Source organism: Diceros bicornis, chromosome 13, assembly GCF_020826845.1.
Source record: "Diceros bicornis minor isolate mBicDic1 chromosome 13, mDicBic1.mat.cur, whole genome shotgun sequence".
NCBI lineage: Eukaryota > Metazoa > Chordata > Mammalia > Perissodactyla > Rhinocerotidae > Diceros > Diceros bicornis.
Genome location: NC_080752.1, coordinates 31,265,551 through 31,285,845, shown reverse-complemented (window position 1 = coordinate 31,285,845; position 20,295 = coordinate 31,265,551). Strand labels below are relative to the sequence as shown.

General features: G+C 52.2%; 1 protein-coding gene across 3 annotated transcripts in view; it reads right to left on the bottom strand.

Annotated features, from left to right (window-relative positions):
• Positions 1–11,053: 11,053 nt before the first annotated feature.
• The window catches only part of TNFRSF1B (TNF receptor superfamily member 1B), a 33,254-nt gene continuing 24,012 nt past the window's right edge, over positions 11,054–20,295 (bottom strand). Inside the window, exons 9-11 of one of the 3 annotated variants that reach the window (XM_058552930.1) lie at positions 16,178–16,385; positions 12,087–12,399; positions 11,054–11,349 (exon numbers count right to left, since the gene is read on the bottom strand). In XM_058552930.1, the coding sequence (XP_058408913.1) occupies positions 11,253–11,349; positions 12,087–12,399; positions 16,178–16,385 (618 nt within the window). In that variant the 3' untranslated portion in view covers positions 11,054–11,252. Of the gene's footprint in view, positions 12,400–16,177; positions 16,386–20,295 lie in introns of all 3 variants that reach the window. The other 2 variants (XM_058552931.1, XM_058552932.1) reach the window with 2 other exon arrangements.

Here is a 20,295-nt window from a genome sequence, read left to right as displayed (position 1 = left end):
CAAAATACTATCATTTCAACATGTAATCAATATAAAATTAATAAAGAGATATTTTATGTGTATGTTTTGTACTAAGTCTTCAAACTTTGGTGTTTTGTATTGAGATGTACTTCACACATCTCTGCTGAGACTAGCCATGTTTCAGGTGCTCAATAGCCACACATGCCTACTGGCTTCTGTGTTTGATGGCTCAGGTCCAGAGTCTCTGTGAAAATGCAGACAGCCTGGGCAGAGGTGGTACTGTCACCCTGTGGGAAAAAGGACCACGGACAAAGGATAGATCACAGCTCAGGGGCCAGCCCCCTCATTTTACAGATGGAGATTCTGAGCTCTAGAAAGGGACAGCAGCTGCTCTAGATTCACACAGCAGGTTATCAGTGGAGATAGGGTGGAATCCCAGGACTCCGGACCTTTAGGTTTGCCCCAAGCAACTTCTCAGGCCAACCTCCCAGCTTTCAGGATGCTGCCCTCCTAGCTGGTTTCCTAACAAGGAGCTCCAGGCGGGGCAGAGAAGTCCCTGGAGAGAGAGCACTTCCCCTTTAAATCCAGGCTGCGATGACTTTCTCGTAGAATTCTACAGAGCTGGTCATCAGGAGCCTCCCACAGTCAACAGACAGCCAGACAGCGCACCCAACTCGACTCCTTAGATAAGTACCAAACCAGCGGGCCCTGCCCCTCAGTGTCCTCCTCTGCAAAGCAGGGATAGTGTGTACCTTGCCTACATCCTAGGGCGGTTATGGAGATAGAATAACCACAACTCAGTTTTCCAACTCCTAGACCGAGCAACGCCTCACACTCCCTGGCTCGGATCCCTCCCATCACGCTGAAAATAAAACCCAATATCCTTTCCGTAGCTTCTGAAGCCACCCTCTCTGACCTCATCTCCTGTCCTACCCAGAGTCCCAAGGCTGTCCCGCCCTCCCTTCAGCAAGGCCTCTGCTCAAAGGCCAGCTCCTTGGAGAAGCCCTCCTCAACCCACCTTGCAAACTAGCAGCATCCTGCTTGTCTCTGTCCTCTTACGTTGCCGTAATTTTCTTCTTAGCACTTACTGCCACCTGGTATAGCCTACAGGTATTTCTGTACGTAGCCCCTCCTAGTGTCAGCTCTGGACAGGGACCCAGGCTGTCCTGGACTCTGTTGCATCCCAGCACCTACACACACACACAATAGCAACTAATATTTGCTGAGCACTAACTATGTGCCGGGCACAGTTCCAAGCCTTTTACAGACAGTAACTCATGTAATCCCTCACTCCGAGGGAGGTACTATTTTAACCCCATTTTACAGATAAGGAGCGTGAGGCACAGAGGAGTTCATTAACTTGCCTGAGGTCACACAGACAGGAAGTGGTGGAGCCAGGCTTCACACCTGGGCAGGTGGGCTTCGAGAGCCCACAACTCTTGACTTCCATGCTGATCCATCAGAGGGCTCCATAACGATGATGAATGCATGAAAAGTAGACGAAGAGAAATCAACAAGTTGCTCCCTTCCCATCCAAGCTGGCCCTGCCTTAGTGAAACCACTTGTTTTGTCCCCTGTAAAGAAAAGACAGAGGCAGGAGAGGCTGCACCTGGCCCATTTGGACTGGATAACCCATAAGGCAGGCAGCTGCCTTCAGTTGTTCCAGATTTACCCCCTGTGTTATTGTGATTTATAATAAGAAGTATGTATTTGGTCTTATGTCCTCTGTTCCTGGCTCACAGCTCCTAAAACCTTTGGAATTTCCTAAGTGACAAGAGCAATGGGATCATCTTTTGTTCTAATATTTGTTCTTGTGGCCTCAGTTCCTGAAATAGCTCCAGAGCCATAAAGGTGAAACCCGTGTCTTGTTATTCATACCAAACCTCCCTTTCAACCACACCTAAGTTTATGTTAATGAGGCAACATTTGGAAAGCTCTGACGGATGGAAGCTGGTTGCCAGGGGAACGAAGCATGTGATTAAAGCGTTGGAACTTTCAGCCCCATCCCCTACCTCCAGGGTGGGGAGAGGGGCTGGAGGTTGAAGCAATCGCCAACAACCAACGATTTAATCAGTCATGCCTATTAATGAAGCCTCCGTAAAAACCTAAAAGGATGGGCTTCAGAGAGCCTCTAGGCTTCTGAACATGTGGAGGTGCTGGGAGGGTGGGGCACCCAGAGAGAGCATGGAGGCCCCAGCCCCTTCCCACATAAACCTTGCCCCGTGCATCTCTTTCATCTGGCTGTTCCTGAGTCTGAGTTGTATCCTTTGTAATAAACTGGTAATCTAGTCAGTAAATTGTTTTCCTGAGTTCTGTGAGCTGCTCTAGCAAATTAATCAAACCCAAGTTGGGGTGCGAGGGAACCTGATTTAGAGACCATGGGTCAGAAGCACAGCTGGTAACCTGGACTTGCAGTTGGCATCTGACATGGGGAGGAGGGCAGTCTTGTAGGACTGAGCCCTTAACCTGTGGGACCTGATACTATCTCCAGGTAGATAGTGTCGGAATTGAATGAAATTGTAGCATGCCCAGCTGGTGTCACAGAATTGCTTTGTGTGGGGAAAGAACCCACACCTTTGGTGACCAGAAGTGTCAGAAGTAGAGGACTGAGAATAGAGGAAGAGTTTTCTTCTGTGCCCCCTGCCTCTGAATCACCTGTTATTACCCCCATTGTGTAGATGGGGAAACTGAGGGGATAGTTGGGGCAAGAGAGGGAGAGGTGGTAACAGAGCATGACGGGAGTGAGGTTACAGGGAGAAGCCACTGTAAGGGAGTTGGGAGGAGGGAATACATGCCTTGCCTTGCTCTCCTCCCACTCTCCAGTCTCCTGTTAGTGCCTTCCCGTGGGCAAACCCTGCTGGAAGCCTCAGGGCAAGCGTCTGGGGATGTGGTCTGCAGAAGGCAGTCTCCCAGGGTACAGAGAGAGGAACTGGAGTGGGTGGGCGGAGAACAACCAGCACATCGCCGGTCTCTTTGCTTCCAAGATGTCCTTCCCTAGCCATCCCCCCAATGTAGCCAGAGCAAGGGGCCTTCAGGAGGAGCCGCCCCACCTCCTGGTAACGAGAGGGCCTGAGAGCCAAGGACAAGATTAGCATCCCTGTCCCCACTCCCCAATGAATCCTGGAGCCAAGTTGCTTTAACTAAACTCAGTTAGTTGTCTGCAAAAGTAGTTAGATAATGCATTGCTAAAACTCCCCCTATAGATAACATCTCTGACCATGGTAATGGGTGATTAAGTTTTTCAGGAACTAAGAGTCAACTCCTGTCTGGTTCAGGCCAGTCAAAACCACCAACCCACCAACTGGGCATGCACAGGTGTCTGATAGGTGAACTCCTGATGTCAGGGAACTAAAAACTCCACCCTCAGATCATGCCAACACCGCATTTGGTGAACATGCATCCTATGAATAGCAGTGAAGCTTGACTGCGCTTGTGCAGATCGTCAATAACCTCACTTCTCTCCAACCTCCAATCATCTATTCCCACACTTCAGACCAACCTGCTCCTTTACCCCATTAATATCCCTAATCCTCATTTTTTGGGGCGGAGGATTTGAGATTTGTTCTCCCGTTTTCACACTTGGCTGCCTTGTGAATAAACCCTTTCTCTGCTGCAAAAGCATCATCTTGGTGATGAGCATAATTACACGGCAGGCAAAACGAACCTGGTTTGGTAACACCAACACACTCTCTGCCCAGCATCTGGAAACGTCGTTCCGAAAGATAAATCTGGCTGTGTCTCTCCACTGGTTACAACTTTTCAGGGAGTCCCTTTGCCCACTGCCCACCTTAGCAGCACAGTGGAAGCCCTTTGGACCCAGCCACCCTCTATCCCTCACACTGCACCCCGTCCTAGTCCCAGGGAATACTCGGCTCCTCCCTCTGTTCCTCAGGCCTCTGCTTCACATCATCTCTCTGGTCCCTTCCCTGACCTCCTGATCCAGAAAATCCTCCATGTCTGGCTTCATTTTCTTCATCAAGGTCTGCTATTAGCTGACTGTATATTTTCTTACTGTCTCTCTTCCCATTCACTTAGTTTCAGTAGCTGCTGCATCCCAGCACCTAGAGCAGTGTCTGACGTGAAGTAAGAGCACAGGAAAGACTTGTCCATTCAAACACTGAGCGCTGGCAGGACACATCTCTGGTCCTTAAAGCCATGAAGCTGGATGGGTCCCAGCAATGGAGTGAGCGGGAGATGGGGAAGAGGCATAAGGACAAACCAGCAAAGGAGGCAGAAGGGGCCCTGAGATGGCAGGTGAGCCAGGGGAGTGTGAGCCCCTGGAGCCAGGTGAGGACTGTGTTCCAGGGAGGGGGCTGGTCAGTCGGTTCAAATGCTGCCCACAGGGGAAGCGAGAGGACGCCGGAGATCCACCACTGAATTTAGCAGCAGCATGGACAGTTAGAGTTTTAGTGGAGTTTTAGTGCAGATGTCGACACAGCCTTACTGGAGTGAGCTCAAGGGAAAATGGGAGAAGATAAATTAGAGACAGTGAATATAGATAGACCACATTTTCTAGGTGTTTTTGCTAAGAAGAGTTCAGAAATCTGACAGTAACTGGAGGGAGAATTGTTTTCAGGAGGGTTTTTGTTGTGGCTGATGTTGTTGTCTTTTTTTGTGTGTGTGAGGAAGATCAGCCCTGAGCTAACATCCATGCTAATCCTCCTCTTTCTGCTGAGGCAGACCAGCTCTGAGCTAACATCTATTGCCAATCCTCCTCCTTTTTTCCCCCAAAGCCCCAGTAGATAGTTGTATGTCATAGTTGCACATCCTTCTAGTTGCTGTATGTGGGACGTGGCCTCAGCATGGCCGGAGAAGCGGTGCATCGGTGCACGCCCGGGATCCGAACCTGGGCCGCCAGTAGCGGAGCACGTGCACTTAACTGCTAAGCCACGGGGCCGACCCTGATGTTGTTGTTTTTAATTGTAGTGAAATACACATAACATAAACCTTACCATCTTAACCATTCCTAAGTGTGCAGTTCGGTGGCATTAAGTACATTCACATTGTTGTGTGACCATCACCACCATCCATCTCCCTAACTCTTTTCATCATGCAAAACTGAGTACTCTGTTCCCAGTAAACACTAACTCCTCATCCTCATCTCCCGCCAGCCCCTGACAACCACCCTTTTACTTTTTTCTTTTTACCCTTCTACTTTCTGTCTCTATGAATTGGACTACTCTAGGTACCTCATATAAGTGGAATCACACAGTATTTGTCTTTTTGTGACTGGCTTTTTTCACTTAGAATAATGGCTTCAAGTTTAATCCTTGTAGCATGTGTTAGAATTCCTTTCCTTGGGCCTGGCCCTGTGGCTGAGTGGTTCAAGTTCTGAGTGCTCCACTTCAGCGGCCCAGGTTCATGGGTTCGGATCCCGGGCGCGGACCTACTCCACTCACCAGCCATGCTGTGGCAGTGTCCCACATACAAAGTAGAGAAAGACTGGCACAGACATTAGCTCAGGGCGAATCTTCCTCAGCAAATAAAGAAAAAAAAAAGAACTATTTTCCTTTTTAAGGCTGAATAATATTTCATTGTATGAATATACCACCTTTTTGTTATCTCTTCATCCACTGATGGACACTTAGTTTGCTTCCACCTTTTGATAGTGCTGCAATGAACATTGGTGTACAAGTATCTGTTTGCGTCTGTTTTCAATTCTTTGGGGTATATACCCAGAAGTGGAAATGCTGGATCATATGGTAATTCTATTTTTAATTTTTTGAGAAACTGCCCTACCATACTCCATAGCAGCTGCACCATTTTACATTCCCATCAACAGTGCACGAAGGCTTTAATTTCCCCACCTCTTCACCAATACTTGTTATTTTCTGTTTTCTGTTTTTTGTTTTCATAGTAGCCATTCTAATGGCTGTGAGGTGGTATAGTCATGCGTCACTTAACAACAGCGATAAGTTGTGAGAAATGCATCGTTAGGCGATTTTGTCCTCGTGTGAACATCATAGCGTGTACTCAAGGGGAACAAAATTTGCCACCCCAAAATTTGTCTCTTTAACATGGGGATTATTTTAGGCTGATTATTTTCAAGAAACAAAAGACTCAGAAAGTTTTTCTTGTTACCTCCCCCTTAACTTCCTAAAAGAATTTAGATTAAAAAACCTGTCTCAGGAAGCGAGCTATCACCTTAGCATCACATGAACTGGGTGGCGGACAGGGAGGAACCTAGAAAAGCCTCTTTGTTGGGCTCCCCTCTGTGTTCTTCTATTTCTGTGTAGCCAGACACTTGTTTTCCAAATGTTTGCTCCTTTTCACCCACCTGTGAATTGCCTTCTTTCCCTTTGAAGTCCTTAACTCTCCTCACCCCCAGCATCTTCTTCTGTTTTTTTTCTTTTTCTGAGGAAGATCAGCCCTGAGCTAACATCCATGCTAATCCTCCTCTTTTTGCTGAGGAAGACCGGCTCTGAGCTAACATCTATTGCCAATCCTCCTCCTGGTTTTTTTCCCCTTTTTCTCTCCAAAGCCCCAGTAGATAGTTGTATGTCGTAGTTGCACATCCTTCTAGTTGCTGTATGTGGGACGCGGCCTCAGCATGGCCAGAGAAGCGGTGCATTGGTGCGCGCCCGGGATCCGAACCCGGGCCGCCAGTAGCGGAGCGCTTGCACTTAACCGCTAAGCCACAGGGTTGGCCCCCAGCATCTTCTTTTGTCTTCAGCTGAGGATGGTATTTAAGGTGAGGGCTTCAGCCATTTTGGTGAGTTACTCAGTTTCCCTGGGTTTCTCCCATGTATACATGTTATTAAACTTGTGTTTGTTTTTCTCCTGTTAATCTGTCTCATGTCAATTTAATTCTTAGACCAGCCGGAAGAACCTAGAAGGGTAGTGAAAAATTTCTTCCTCCCCTACAGTACTTATAGATGGTACAGCCTACTACACAGATGGGCTATATGGTAGTAATCTTACGGGACCACTGTCGTATATGCCGTATGTCCTTGACTGATATGTCGTTATGAGGTGTGTGACTGTATGTTTTTTTTTTTTTTCTTTTTTTTTTGCTGAGGAAGGTTGGCCCTGAGCTAACATCCATGCCCATCTTCCTCCACTTTATATGGGACGCCGCCACAGCATGGCTTTGACAGGCGGTGAGGCAGTGCGCGCCCGGGATCTGAACCTGCGATCCCCGGGCCAACAAAGCGGAGCGCGTGCACTTAACTGCTTGTGCCACCGGGCCAGCCCCTGTACGTTGTTTTTTATTTTATTTATTTATTTTTTTTATAATTTTATTTATTTATTTTCCCCCAAAGCCCCAGTAGATAGTTGTATGTCATAGCTGCACATCCTTCTAGTCGCTGCATGTGGGACGCGGCCCCAGCATGGCCGGAGAAGTGGTGCGCTGGTGCGAGCCCGGGATCCGAACCCGGGCCGCCAGCAGCGGAGCGCGTGCACCCAACCGCTAAGCCACGGGGCCGGCCCTGCACGTTGTTTTTTAAATGGGAGAAATATCAGTATGTTTGCGTGCAGACAGGAAAGATCCAGGAGACGAGGAAGCTGATACCAAAGGAGAGAGAGAAAAGAGTTGCTGGAGCAATGTCCTTGAGTTGGGAGAGATGCTAAGACCCCGTGCAGATGTCCTTAGCCAGCAGCCTGGGTGTTTATCCCTAGTCACAGGGCAGAAGGCTGAGGATCTGGGCACAGATGCAGGTGGGAGGGTACACATGGTCGGGGAGCCAAGGATGTTCTCTTGTGTTTATTTTATCTTCTCAGTGAAACAGGCAGCCAGGCAACCAGCTGAAGGTAAAAGGGGGTGAGGTCAGAGGCTTGAGGAGAGAAGAGAGCGGGTGAAAGAGTCTGTCTAGGGGGGTGAGAGAGTGTGTGGATGGTGGGGGTTGGTAGGCTGGATAATGGCTCCCACAAAGATGACAACATCTGAATCCCTGAAATCTGTGAATATGTTACCTGGCAGGATCCTGAGATGGGGAGATTATCCTGGATTACCTGGTAGGCCCAATGTAATCACACGTATCCTTATTGAGAGGCAGAGGGACATGTGACTACAGAATATACTACACTGCTAGCTTTGAAGATGGAGGAAGGGGCCACAAGCCAAGGAGTGAAGGTGCCTCTAGAAGCTGAAGGCAGGGAAATGGATTCTCTCCTAGGGCCTCCAGAAATAGACTTTCCTCTATAGCCTAGCAGCCCTGGCGACACCTTGATGTTTAGACTTCTGATCTCCAGAACTGTAAGAGAATGAATTTGTGTCATTTTAAGCCACTAAGTTTGTCTGGTTTGTTACAGCAGCAATAGGAAACTAGTACACCAGGAAGTGGGGAGGTGGACATGCTGACTGCTGGGCGGCACCAAGGACTCCCTTAGAGTTTAATGGTCATGAAATTAAGTGAGACCTGCCAGCATGGTTGACTGTTTTCAATCCTGCCCTGTACAGGTGCACAGGTGCAGGTGTGGCACACACAGAGAGCTAGATTTAACCAGAGAGAGAACAATAAAGGAGGAGAAAGACCAGGGAGTGGAGGTTGAATGCAAGGGACAAAGTGATTGACCATAGTGTTTGTGCCAGATAAGACAGGAGAGGCTGAGGGATGGTGGGATCAACGGATTGCAGGTCCCAGAGAGGAGAAAGACAGAGGACAGTGTTGGGTTTGGGGGTGGGAGGTGGGGGAAGCGGGATGCTGGAAATGGAGATTATGGTTGTGGCTATCCGTAATGACAGGGTCTAGGGCAGGGAGCGGCAAACTACAGGCCAGAGGCCAAATCCACCTGCTGCCTCTTGGTATAAAGTTTTATTGAAATACAGTCACATTTGTGGTGTAATAAGAAATATATTTGCTCTTTGTTCCTGGTTCCTGCACAGAGCTCCTAAAACCTTTGGAATTTCCTGAGCGATGAGAGTGTTTTTTGTTGTTCATAAGGAGCCCTTTTTGAGCTGCTGAGGTGATTCAGGGTGAGGCCCCTAGAAAGTCTCAGGATGGGCTGGTCACCAGCCATGATCATCTTAAGGAATTTAGAATGGAAGCCTGACCTTTGCCTCTCTGTAGAAATTGTGTTTCCAAATGCTTTGGTGCAATGTTTAGTGGCTGTTTATCAAACTCTTTCTGAATTGTAAAAACAAAAACGAAAACAAAAACTTTCAGCCCCACCCACTGATCTTTGGGGAGAAAGAACTCCATAAAAACTCTTGAACAATGAGATTTGAGGAGCTTCCGGGTTGGTAAGCATGCCAGGAGGGTGGGGCATTCCCAGTTCCAAGGGGACAGAAGCTCCTGCACTCGGGACCCTCCCAGACCTCACCCTGTGCGTCTCTTCATCCCGCTGTTTGTCTGCACCCTTTATCACATCCTTTACCATAAACTGGTCAACATCAGTAAATGTTTCTCTGAGCTTTGAGAGCTTTCTAACAAATAACTGAAGCCAAGGGGGAGGCCATGGAAACTTCTGATTTATAGCCTGTAGGACAGAAGCACAGGTGACAACCAGGACTTGCAATGGGCATCTGAGGTGGGGGTAGGCTTGTGGGACTGAGCCCTTAACCTGTGGGATCTGACGCTACCTCCAGGTAGTGTCACAATTGAGGTCAATTCGTAGGCCACCTCGTCAGTGTCCGCTGAGAACTGGGGAATTGCCTGGTGTCGTGGAAAGCACTCCAGACACCCATTCTTTGGTGAGCCATCTGTGACTGCTGTCACGCCTCAACCGCAGGGTTGAGTAGTTGTGACAGAAACCAGAAGACGCCCCAAGACTAAAATATTTACTATGTGGTTCTTTACAGGATAAGTTTGCTGAGCCCTGGTCTAGGGTGTGAGTGGCTGATACATGGTAGAAGACCAGACCACGGGAGGAGTGGAGGCCCAGGAAATGACCAAGAATGAAGACGGAAGTGCTGAGGGAGCCACAGTGAGCCTGGAAGGGGGGAGGTGGGGGTCAGCTGAATGAATTCACGGATCAGCGCCTCTCTCCCCTCTAGGCTTTTATATAAGGGACTCCCTTTGCCTGCAACCTCTTCCCAGTCATATATTGTGGGAAACTCCTGCTCATGCCTCAGCGACAGGTCAGAAGTCATCTCCAGAACCCTCTCCTGACTCCCTGGCTGTGCCCAGGGCCCTCCTCTGTGCTCCCAGAGCCCCCGAGCTCATCTGTGCAGCTGGCGATGAGCCTCACTCCCCTGAGGAAGGGGGCTGCACGTAAACAAGCAGATCTGCAGAGCCCCCACTCCAACCCCAAGAGCAGGCTGAGGAGATAGAGGTGACAGGGCATGTGATGAGGGCATATTCAGAGGCCAGCTGGTGGTTCTGGGCAGGAATCTGCCATCTTACTGTTCACAGGTCTGAGGGAGCAGCAGGTTCTCAGCAAGGGCAGCTGTTATGGGGGTGCTTCTGGGGTCCAGCCACAGCATGGCCTTGTCAGACTCCAGTGGCCATGACCCTATCTCCTCCTACACATTGGTGGCAGGCAAGCAGGACCATAGACAAACCCCAGCTCAGACCGAAAGCCAGAGCCAGGGGTCAACGTGTACAACAAACAGAAGGTTTATTTATAAGCAGGAATGCTGTCCAGTAACAGTGCAAACTCATTGTCTTGGCATCAACACAAGCCGGGGAACTGAGGCCACACCCAGAAAGGGTCTGCTTCCAACTCATGGCTTCCCTGCTCTGGGGGGTGATGGCAATGCAGCCTGAGGTCCTCCCAGGACAGTCCACCAGGGGGCAGACATGCTCCATCGCCATGCAGGGTCAGATGTGGGCAGAGACCCTGGCCAGTCCAGGCAGTGGATATCTGGATTCCAGGGTGGAAGCCTTTCTTGTCTCTATCATAATGGCTGGACTCTCCTACCCTCCAAATTGCAGCTGCCAAGTTCAAGTCCAGTGGATTTTTTCAACAAGGAATCCAAGTACTTGGGACCCAAGTGGCTTCTCAAGGAGTTCCCATCTCCCGTCCTTCAGGATCTGGTCAAGGCCACACTTGTTCACCCTCTGCAGGGTCTTAGGTGTGTGTCTGTGGGGAGCAGGCTGACTCTTTAATGGAGAAGAATCCTTTGGCAAGATTGTTGGCTTCAGCTGCTTCAAGCAAGCCATTCAACCCAACAACATGGCTACACAGACCCGCAACACACAACACAGACACACAAACACAAGACTGGCTCTCAGCATCTCACATCCACTCAGGATCACAGTGGGCACAGTACCAAAGTGGCCCCATGACTCCTCTGGGGCTGGGCCTCCAGGAACAGTGGGAGGGGGTCAGGGAAAACAGGGGCACCCCCTCGGAAGGTAAAGGAGGAAGGTCCAGGCTGAGGTAGGAGGAGAGGATGACTGCGAGCCTCAGTCATCTCTGGTTCCCGAAATTCCCTGATAGGAGAAGGTGTGGCCTTGGAACCCACACCAGACAGCAGGGAGGAGGGGCTGGAGCTGGGGGGACCTGAAACAAAGGTCAAAGGCAGAGGATGCAAACTCTGAGTTTGGCTTTGTTGTGTGGTTGGCTTGTTTGCCTGCATGGTGCTTACTTTTTTAAATTTAATTGCCACATGTTAAAATTGGAAGATTTTCAGTTAGAGGTTTGCTATCTTGCCCAGACCAGGGCACGCATTCAGGCTGCTTGCCTGGACCCTCTGGGCAGCTGGTTGTCACACCATGATACAAGAGGTGGAACTAGCAGGAATGGATTTGGAGGTGGTGCTTTTCAAGGGTCCTGAGTAACTTGGGGACCGCCCTACAAGGGCTGTCACCCCTGCCTTGCATAGAACCATCCGATGGATGACACCCCCACCCCCGCTGGGACCGATTTGCAGTCTCAGCATCCAGGCTAAAGCACTGCCCTTTCTCCATGGATGACGCACGCACGCAGCGTCCCTCCTCCCCAGTAGACCCAGGGATGAAAGACTAAACAAGGGCTCCAGAAGCCAAGCTCGCAGGACTGGCTGGGGGGCAGCTCTCAGAGAGGCAGGGCTCGCCCGGGGCTGCCCAGCAGTCCCTGTCCAGCTAGCCTTCTGAGAGGGACGCACACTGTGACAGGAGAGGTTTTCCACGACTCTCCCTGCCTCATCCCTCCACCTGCAGGTGAGAGAAAGGCTGAGGCTGGAGGCCACTAAAGGAATTTGGCCCAGAAAGAGCCAGAGTCCTGGGGGTGGGGCCTAGAAGGACCAGGGATGGGCCCACCTTGGCTGTGACATGTCCCAGGCCGGCCTGGTTAATGATTTCATCCCAGCATCAGGCACGCCAAGGGGCAGGGGCTTCTCCTCTGGGTTCTGCTGCAGAGTCTCTGGAGCCCCCGGTGGGGACTGACACGGGCATTCCTCCTTGGAGAAGGGGACCTGCTCGTCCTTCGGGGAGCCTGAGGGGCTCGCATCCGTGTCCCCCGTCGTGGAGCTGGTCTGGGAGGGGCACTGAGAGCCGTGACCAGAGCTGCTGCAAACATTCACGATGCATGTGACGTTGACCTGTGTCCCGTGGCCGCCAGGGGAAGGCTCTGCTAAACACAGGATGGAAGATGGTGGTCAGCGGGGGTCTTGGAGTGGGGGATGTCTCCACAGCCTGTCTCTTGCCCAAGAGGCAGATTAAGACACCGATTAAGAGCACTGGGCCAGGAGCCTAGAGGCCACGTTCTAGCCCAGTTCTGCTGTATAACCTTGGGCAAGTCACTTAACCTTCGCGTGCCTCAGTTTCCTCATCTGTCAAACAAGAATACGCAGCCCAACTCACCCCACAGATGGGAGGAGCCAATCATAAAAAGCAGGTGAAGGTGCTCCAAGAACAAAACATACCCCCACAAAGAATCAGAGAAGTGAGCAGGCACAAGAAGTATACGCTACAGAATACTGGTCAAGCAACGAAGATGAATTACTTTCCCGTAACCACAGGAAGGCATCAGCAGTCCTGGCTACACAAACTACGAAAAGGCGAGAACCCACTGTCACTGGGTAATCTGTATGGAACCCCTCCTCTGTATGCCAAAGAATCAACATCAAAGGGCTTGGACATTGTTCCTTTAGGGAGATTAAACACTGAGACTGAAGCAGGGTCAAATCCTCCCCCAGGAGCAAATCTTCCTCCATGTGGACCTGCCTCGAAGATTTCATAAACCTGGGGACTCCAGAATGGTGGTAGTTTGCCCTCATCACTGAGGCCGGGATGCCTGGAGCTTTGCAGCCTGACAATCCTGGGTTCAAATCCCTGCTCTGCCTCCATAAACTTGGCCAAGTCACTTAAACTACTGGAGCTGCAGTTTGCTCAGATGTAAAATGGGTGTAATGACGCTGCCCATCTCCTTGCAGGCAAGGATAACTCTGGTTCACTGCCATATCTCCAGAGCCTGCATGGCTCCTGGAGACGGGTGACACTCTCAACGAAGCTCAGGTTGAACACTGGCCCCAAATATCCAACCACTTGCTCTGCACCTCAACCTGAACTCTTGATTCCACCCCATCTCCTGTCCAACCTGCTCCTCCTCATCTCAGGACACATCCCACCATTCACTCAGCTGCTCAGGCCCAAAGCCTTGGACTCATCTTTCTCTCACATCCCACATCCGATCCATCAGCAATTCCTGCCTGGTCCACCTTCAAAAGATACTTCAAGTTCACCACCTCCTGCTACTGCCCCAGGCAACTTCCATCCACTCCCACCTGGACCAGTGTGAACAAGCTCCACCTGTCTCCGGCATCTACCCCGCTCCTCTGCACTGTGCTCCCCCAGCAGCCAGAGCCAGCCCTTTAGAACTCGGCTGCTCAAGACACCACAGTCCTCACCAGGCCTACGAGGTCCTGCACGACCTGGTGTCTGTTGTCTCCCACCCCATCTCCTCCTGCTCTGTGATCCTGGCTGGGTTCCTTCCAGCCACACTCACCTACCTGCAGCTCCTTGAGCCCTCCAAGCCTCAGGGCCTTTGCATGTGCTGCTCCCTCAGCCTGGAAAGCTCTTCTCTATTTCCATGGCTCACTCCTTCCTTTCTCTCAGGCCTCAGCTCAAAGGCCACCTTCTCTAAGAAGCCTCCCTGATTATCCCCTCTAAAGACGTTCACTGTGTCCCATCCATCACTCCCTATGTCCCCATGTCCCTCTTCTGCTGTGATCTCCAGGGCGGGCCCCTATTTCTTCCCACTGTACAATCAATTTCCTGGGTGCTCAACTGTGTCTCCCCCACCAGGTCCTGAGCCCAGGGGGGTAGGGCCTTTTTGACTGGTCCCTGCTGTGTCCCTAGTGCCTATAACACGGACACATGTGAATGAATAAAACCAGCCCACAGGTCTGTTTTGCTCTTGGTGGTGGTGTTTTTAAGTGAACTGGCTGCCAACACTTAAAATTCAGGAGTTTACATTTTTAAAATGTGGATTTATGGCTTCCGTCGGGAGCCAGATGAGGGAGATGTGGCCACGGAGGGCCCACATACCTCAAGGCAACTGGCAGGAAGGGCTACAGGGCGCCGGTTCACTCCCACCTTCCCGCCCAGTGCCTGTGGGCACCTGAGTTCCTAACCAGCTGGTGAGGGACTAAATGATGGACAAGCCCGGAGATGAATGGAAGGGGCTGGACACCCAGACGCCCCTCAAAAAGCCATAGCTGCTGCTGCTGGCACTGCGGGGACCTGCTGAGTGCCCAAACACGCATGGTGTCCAGGGTGTGTGGGAGGGCCAGTCGCTAGTGTCCAGTCCAGTTTGTTTTCCAACTCCAGGGAAGCCTGGGAGGAGGATGGAGCCAGCGAGCTGCTCTGCTCAGACAGCCCCAAGCAGGCCGGGGAGAGGGAGGGCTGAAATCATGGGGCTGGAAGGAAATTTCCACCTTGAGCCTCCACCGCACCCAAATGTCACCCAAAGTCACCACAGCCGTTGCACATCATGAATGAGACACTGCAGGGGCAGACAGGGGGACCACAGCCCCGGGGTTTACCCGCTGCCACAGCAGAGAGAGGTGTTGGGGTGGGAGGGAGAGAAGGGAAGAACAGAGGCCAGAGACCGGTGGGGAACAATCAGAAGGGGCAGAGGGGACAAGGGGTGGGCAGACATGGTCAGGGGTGCTCACCGGGGCCAAGGATGAAGCCACACCAGGTCGGCTGTGGAAGTGGTGTTGCTAAGAAATCGGAAAGATGAATCCAAGAGTTGGACAAAGACCAAGAATTTATGTGGAGCTCATTCAGTCATTTGACAAACATCTAGGGCCACCTGCTGTGTTCCAGGCACTGACCCAGTCTCTTCCTTGGGGAGTTCTCAGGATGGGGGTCATTGACAAGACACCACACTGATGAGGGTGGGCTATGTGGGGATAACAGAGGTGGGCCACCTCAGCCCACGCGGAGGAAGCAATCCTTGAGTCAGGTGACAGGTAGGAAGGAGTGTTGCTGTCCCGCCAAGGAGGTGCCCTGCTCACCCCTGGATGAGGAAACTGAGGCTCGGCGGGGTGAAGGAGCCTGCTCAGATTCTCAGGGTACCAGAGCGGCCTCAAGGGCATCCGGGAATGACCTGAGTCCACGGCCATGCCTTGACCTCCCGCTAGCCAGTACTGCCAGGTGAGTGGGAGAGACTCGAGCCAGTGGACTTGACCCCTCACTACAACACACACTACACACTATGAAACACAACCAACTGTGGACACTGGAGCTGCCCACCAGGGACACTGTCACAGACCAGGTCCAGGGCAAAACGCAGACTGCATAAACAAGGCGTGGGCTTCTCCAGAACACACACGGTCCCCACGATCCCGGAGCCTCAGGCCCAAAGGGACTGGGCAACAGGCCACAGGGAGTGGAGCCCCGGAGACATCATTTAGTCACTCAGCTTTCTGCCCCAGGGCTCTGGAGCCCAACAGCCCAGGGGTGATTCCTGGCTCTTGCTTTTACTGGCTGTGTGCCCTTGAACAAGCTGTTTAAACTGTCTGGGCCTCCACTCCCTCATCTGTAAAATATAATAGGAATCAACATAATAATATAACACTATAATAATATATAATAAATATTATGTAATTACAATATATAATGACATAATAATATAACGCTATTATATAATATACAGGAAAATTCACTGCCTGGATATGGGGGACTCGAAGGACTGAAAGAAGTCCTCGGCTCAGTGCTGCACCTGAGGGGGCGTAGGGAGATGAGCCTGGAGGGCGAGCCAAGGCTAGTCATGGGGGCTTCGAATGCCCTGCCAGAAGCTCGGGCCCCGTCCGGCAGGGGAGGCCCAGGAGAAGATGGCTAAGACAGAAACCAGGAGGAAACAGGAAGAGGGCGAGGAAGCTGGCTGCGCTCCCACCTCCTACCTGAGCTGCTGGAGCTGGCCCGGGCCTCCCCAGACCCGCTGGCCTTCTGCGTGCCTGGCGCCTGCAGCTGGTCCCCGGCAGGCGCCCTCTTGTCCGCTGCGCTGGCCGAGCTCTCCAGGGAGCTGCTGCTGGAGCTCTGCGCCGCCGTCAGCAGGTGCTGCTGCTCGGGGCCCGGAGCACCTCCGGCCTTATCAGCAGGCAGGTGAGGCTGGATGGAGAGGAGGGGAGAGGAAGGAGAGCCATCAGCACATCAGCCAGCTCCTCTTCCCCTCTTCCTTCTCACCACCATCTGCACCCCATGTCACGGCACTTCACAGTTTACACGGCACTTCTGCACACACCCGCACATTCTTTCCACACACAGCGCTTCCAGGACCTGTGATTCTCCGTGGTTTCTGTGATTAGCATCTGGCTGCCCAGCTGGAGTGTGAGCCCTGTGAGGGCAGGGGCCAGGTGGCCCTGCTCACCAAACAGTCGTAGAGGCAGGGCAGGACTTTCATCCTCATTTTGTATAAGGAAACAGAGGCCCAGAGAAGGAGAGTCACTTTCCTAAGATCACCCCATCAGCACAGCGTGATGCGGCCCAGCCTAGCAGCCAAGAGCAGACTCTGGAACTAGATGATGTGGGTGCAAATCATGGCTCCATCACTCACTAGCTGTGCGACCTCAGACAAGTTACTTAACCTCTCTGTGCCTCTATTTTTTCATCTCTAAAGGGAAAATAAAAACCTACGTCCTAAGGGTTGCTGTGAAGATTAAACGGCTGGATATTTGTAAAGTGCTCAGAACAACGCCTGTTCCATAGTGTGCTCCACACAAGGGTTTGTTAGGTCGAGGGTAGGCAAACCACTGCCACGAGCCAAATGCAGCCGCTACTGTTTTTGTACAGGCTGCGAGCTAAGAATGGTGTTTACATTTCTGAATGGTTGAAAAAAAGTTTTAAAGAATAATTAATTTCATGACACGTGAAGTTCAAGTTTTAGTGTCCATAAATGCAGTTTTATTGGAACACAGCCACTCTCAGTTGTTTCTGTACTGTCTGTGGCTGCTTTCCTGCTGCAATGGCAGGTCTGAGTAGTTGTTACAGTGGCCATATGATCCCAAAAGCCTAAAATATGTACTATCTGGCCCTCGTGTTGAATCAATCAATCTCATGCGGAGATCCCTTTTATTTGGGATCCTCAGCCAGGCTGTCTCAGCAGCGCTTTCCAGACTCGATTCCCCACGCTGCTCTGTGACTCCTCATATCTTTTTCTCATAGAAGAACATAAACAATAACAACAGCAATAATAATATTAGCTGACATCTGAGTTCCATCCATTGCCAAGCAGTGTGCTGAAGTCCTTCCAAGACACTATATTGATCCTACCAACAGCCCAGTGCTATCCTTGCCTTGCAGATGTGGAAACCGAGGCCCAGAGAGGTTGAGTGACTTGCACACGGTCACACAGTTAGAACATGGTACAGCTGGGCTAAAACCCACGACACCTCTCCTGGGTCTTTGGGGTTGCAGCTCTAGAGACTCAAGACAAGGTGCCCATTTCCAGACCCCGTGCTGGGGAGCACCTGGATATTCCACTCGAGGCTGGTGCCTGTCCCCACTAACTGAGCAGGCACACAAGCCCCTGCCTTGGGGTTCCGGGTGATGGCTGGATCCCAGAAAGGGGATGGAAGGGGCCACGTTCTCATCTGCTGCCCTGGCCTGCCCAGGACGAGAGGGTCGGGGGCAGAACGAGAACGGAGGTGAGTCAAGGGCTGGTGGGACATGGCCTAGCATGGTAGGGGCAGTGAGGGTCACAGGGTGGGCGTTTGCTATGGGGTTGGGGGTCGTGTTAGCCGCCCCTCCCCAGGAAAGGGTGATTGGCCTCGCTACAGAGGGAGCTACAATTCCAGGTGCGCTCTGAGTAGCGGCTGCTCCTTCTGGCCAATCACTGCAGCCTCTCGGCCACCGGCCCCGCCCACCATGGCTGTGGCCTCTGGACACCTGAGCCGGCCTCAGCCCTCAACTCCCTGAGGCCAGAATCCAGCATGTTGGGATCCTTTGCCAGCTGTCCCGTGAGGCCATGGAGGCCCAGAGAGGGTGAGTCTGAGGCTCAAGATCACAGAGCTGGTCCGTGGTCGGGGCAGGACAAGCCCAGATCAGGGTACCAGAGCTGCCTGCTTCCCACTGCATCCTGCTTCCCTGGCTTACGGCCACCAGTTTGGAGGGATGGAGGGGATTTCAAGGTCTGGCCGAGCCTTCGCCCAGGTGGTCTGACCTTGGCAACTGGCCCCCACCCCCAGCCCTGCTCTGAGCTTGGACAAGCGGGGGAGGGAGGGAGAGGAGGGGCATCCAAATGTCATTCCTCAACCCCCAGAGAAGGGGCTTTTCAGGCCTGTGTCCCGCTTCTCTGCTAGCGAGGGCCAGGCAGAACAGAAACCCCCAAAGGTCACAGCCTGCCTCCCTCCTCCAAAGCCACAAGTTGTAAAGTTCAGGCAGGCTCTGAGTGGGGCAGACGCATCCTGAGTCCTGTTCCTTGGTCTGTGACCACAGTAAGGGGGAGTACCAAGGGGGCTCATTCAAAAACAAGATTCAGCCAGCCAGCCCCTGTCATGGCCCAGCCCGGCCATGGGCAGAAGCAGACACCCTGGGGGAGCCACCAGCTGGGTCTTCCAGATGCCCACAGCGTCCATGTCTGCCTGTGTGTGCGAGTGTTCATGAGGCCCACACACCTGTATGTATAGGTGTGAGGGTGTGTGCAGTGTGCACACACGCATGTCTACATGTGTGGGCGCATGTGTGCATGTCTGTGAGTGGTGTAGTTAGTGTACATGCTGGGGGTGGTGAAGAGAAGCACTCTGAGGTTTGTGTCCCAGGCCACTCTCATCAGCTGTGTGACCTTGGGAAAGTTACTTAACTTCTCTGAACCCAAGTTTCCAGGGCCATAAAAGTGGGGCAACACTCATTGCCTGTGTTGTAGCATGGCTGTGAGGCTAAACAACACTCAGTACCATGACTGGCATACATTCAGCTCCTCCTAAATGCTCACTCTCATTATTAAACGTTAGCCCGTGCATGAGCGTGTTTGTGCGGAAGACTGCGGATGAGCCCACATGTTTGGATACACTGGCCTTTTCTAAAGAAAGAGGGCCGGCCCCGTGGCTTAGTGGTTAAGTGCGGGTGCTCCGCTACTGGCGGCCCGGGTTCGGATCCCGGGCGCGCACCGACGCACCGCTTCTCCGGCCATGCTGAGGCGGCGTCCCACATACAGCAACTAGAAGGATGTGCAACTATGACGTACAACTATCTACTGGGGCTTTGGGGGGCAAAATAAATAAATAAATAATAAAGAAAGAGAAGCCACTGTCCTGCCGTGCCTGGAGGGACAGGGCGGTGCTGATGACTCACCACTCTCTCCACCCCAGCGCTACCAGGCAGCCTCTTAGCAGGGACCTCCAGCCAGCGGAGGAGCAGAGTGGGATGCAGGCTAAGCAAGCGGGCAGGGGAGGGCACCCAGGGACTGCAGGGCACCTGGGAAGGTGACAACCTCTGAGGGCAGGCCCTGCCAGGGTTGGGGGAGCGTGGAGCCGCTGTGAATATCTGCCCTGGGAGAACCAGAAGGTGGGTGAAGGTGAAGCCTGTGGGCTCAGACTGAGTCTCAAACCGGGGCTACGCCACTTTCCTAGTGCTCCAAGCTTACACAGGCAGCTGAACCTCCCTGAGACTCAGTTTGCTCATTGGTAAAATGGGGATGAGGATACTGCATCCTCCAGGGGTGTGTGGGGATGCGGTGCCACAGCACAGGCAGAAAGCCGGGCATGGGGCTCAGCCAGCCGTGTGCTGGATCCAGCTCAGACCTGTACGTGCTCTGCCCCACTCCACATTCAGTAAGTTCTGGGGAGCCTGAAATTGGCCACGGTGGGAGTTCTTAAAACAGAGAAATGAGCAAACACCACGAATCTGGGTTGGGGTTTTTTCCCCACCCGGAGGGCCAGTTACCAGCACACCACTGGGCTCTACACACAACAGTACTCAACAAATAGTAGTTGAGTTGCTCACACTTAGTAACCGCAAGACTGAGTGGAGGGAAAGAGGAAGCAGGGGCTGCAGGGCCACACCCAGGACATCTTGACTGCAC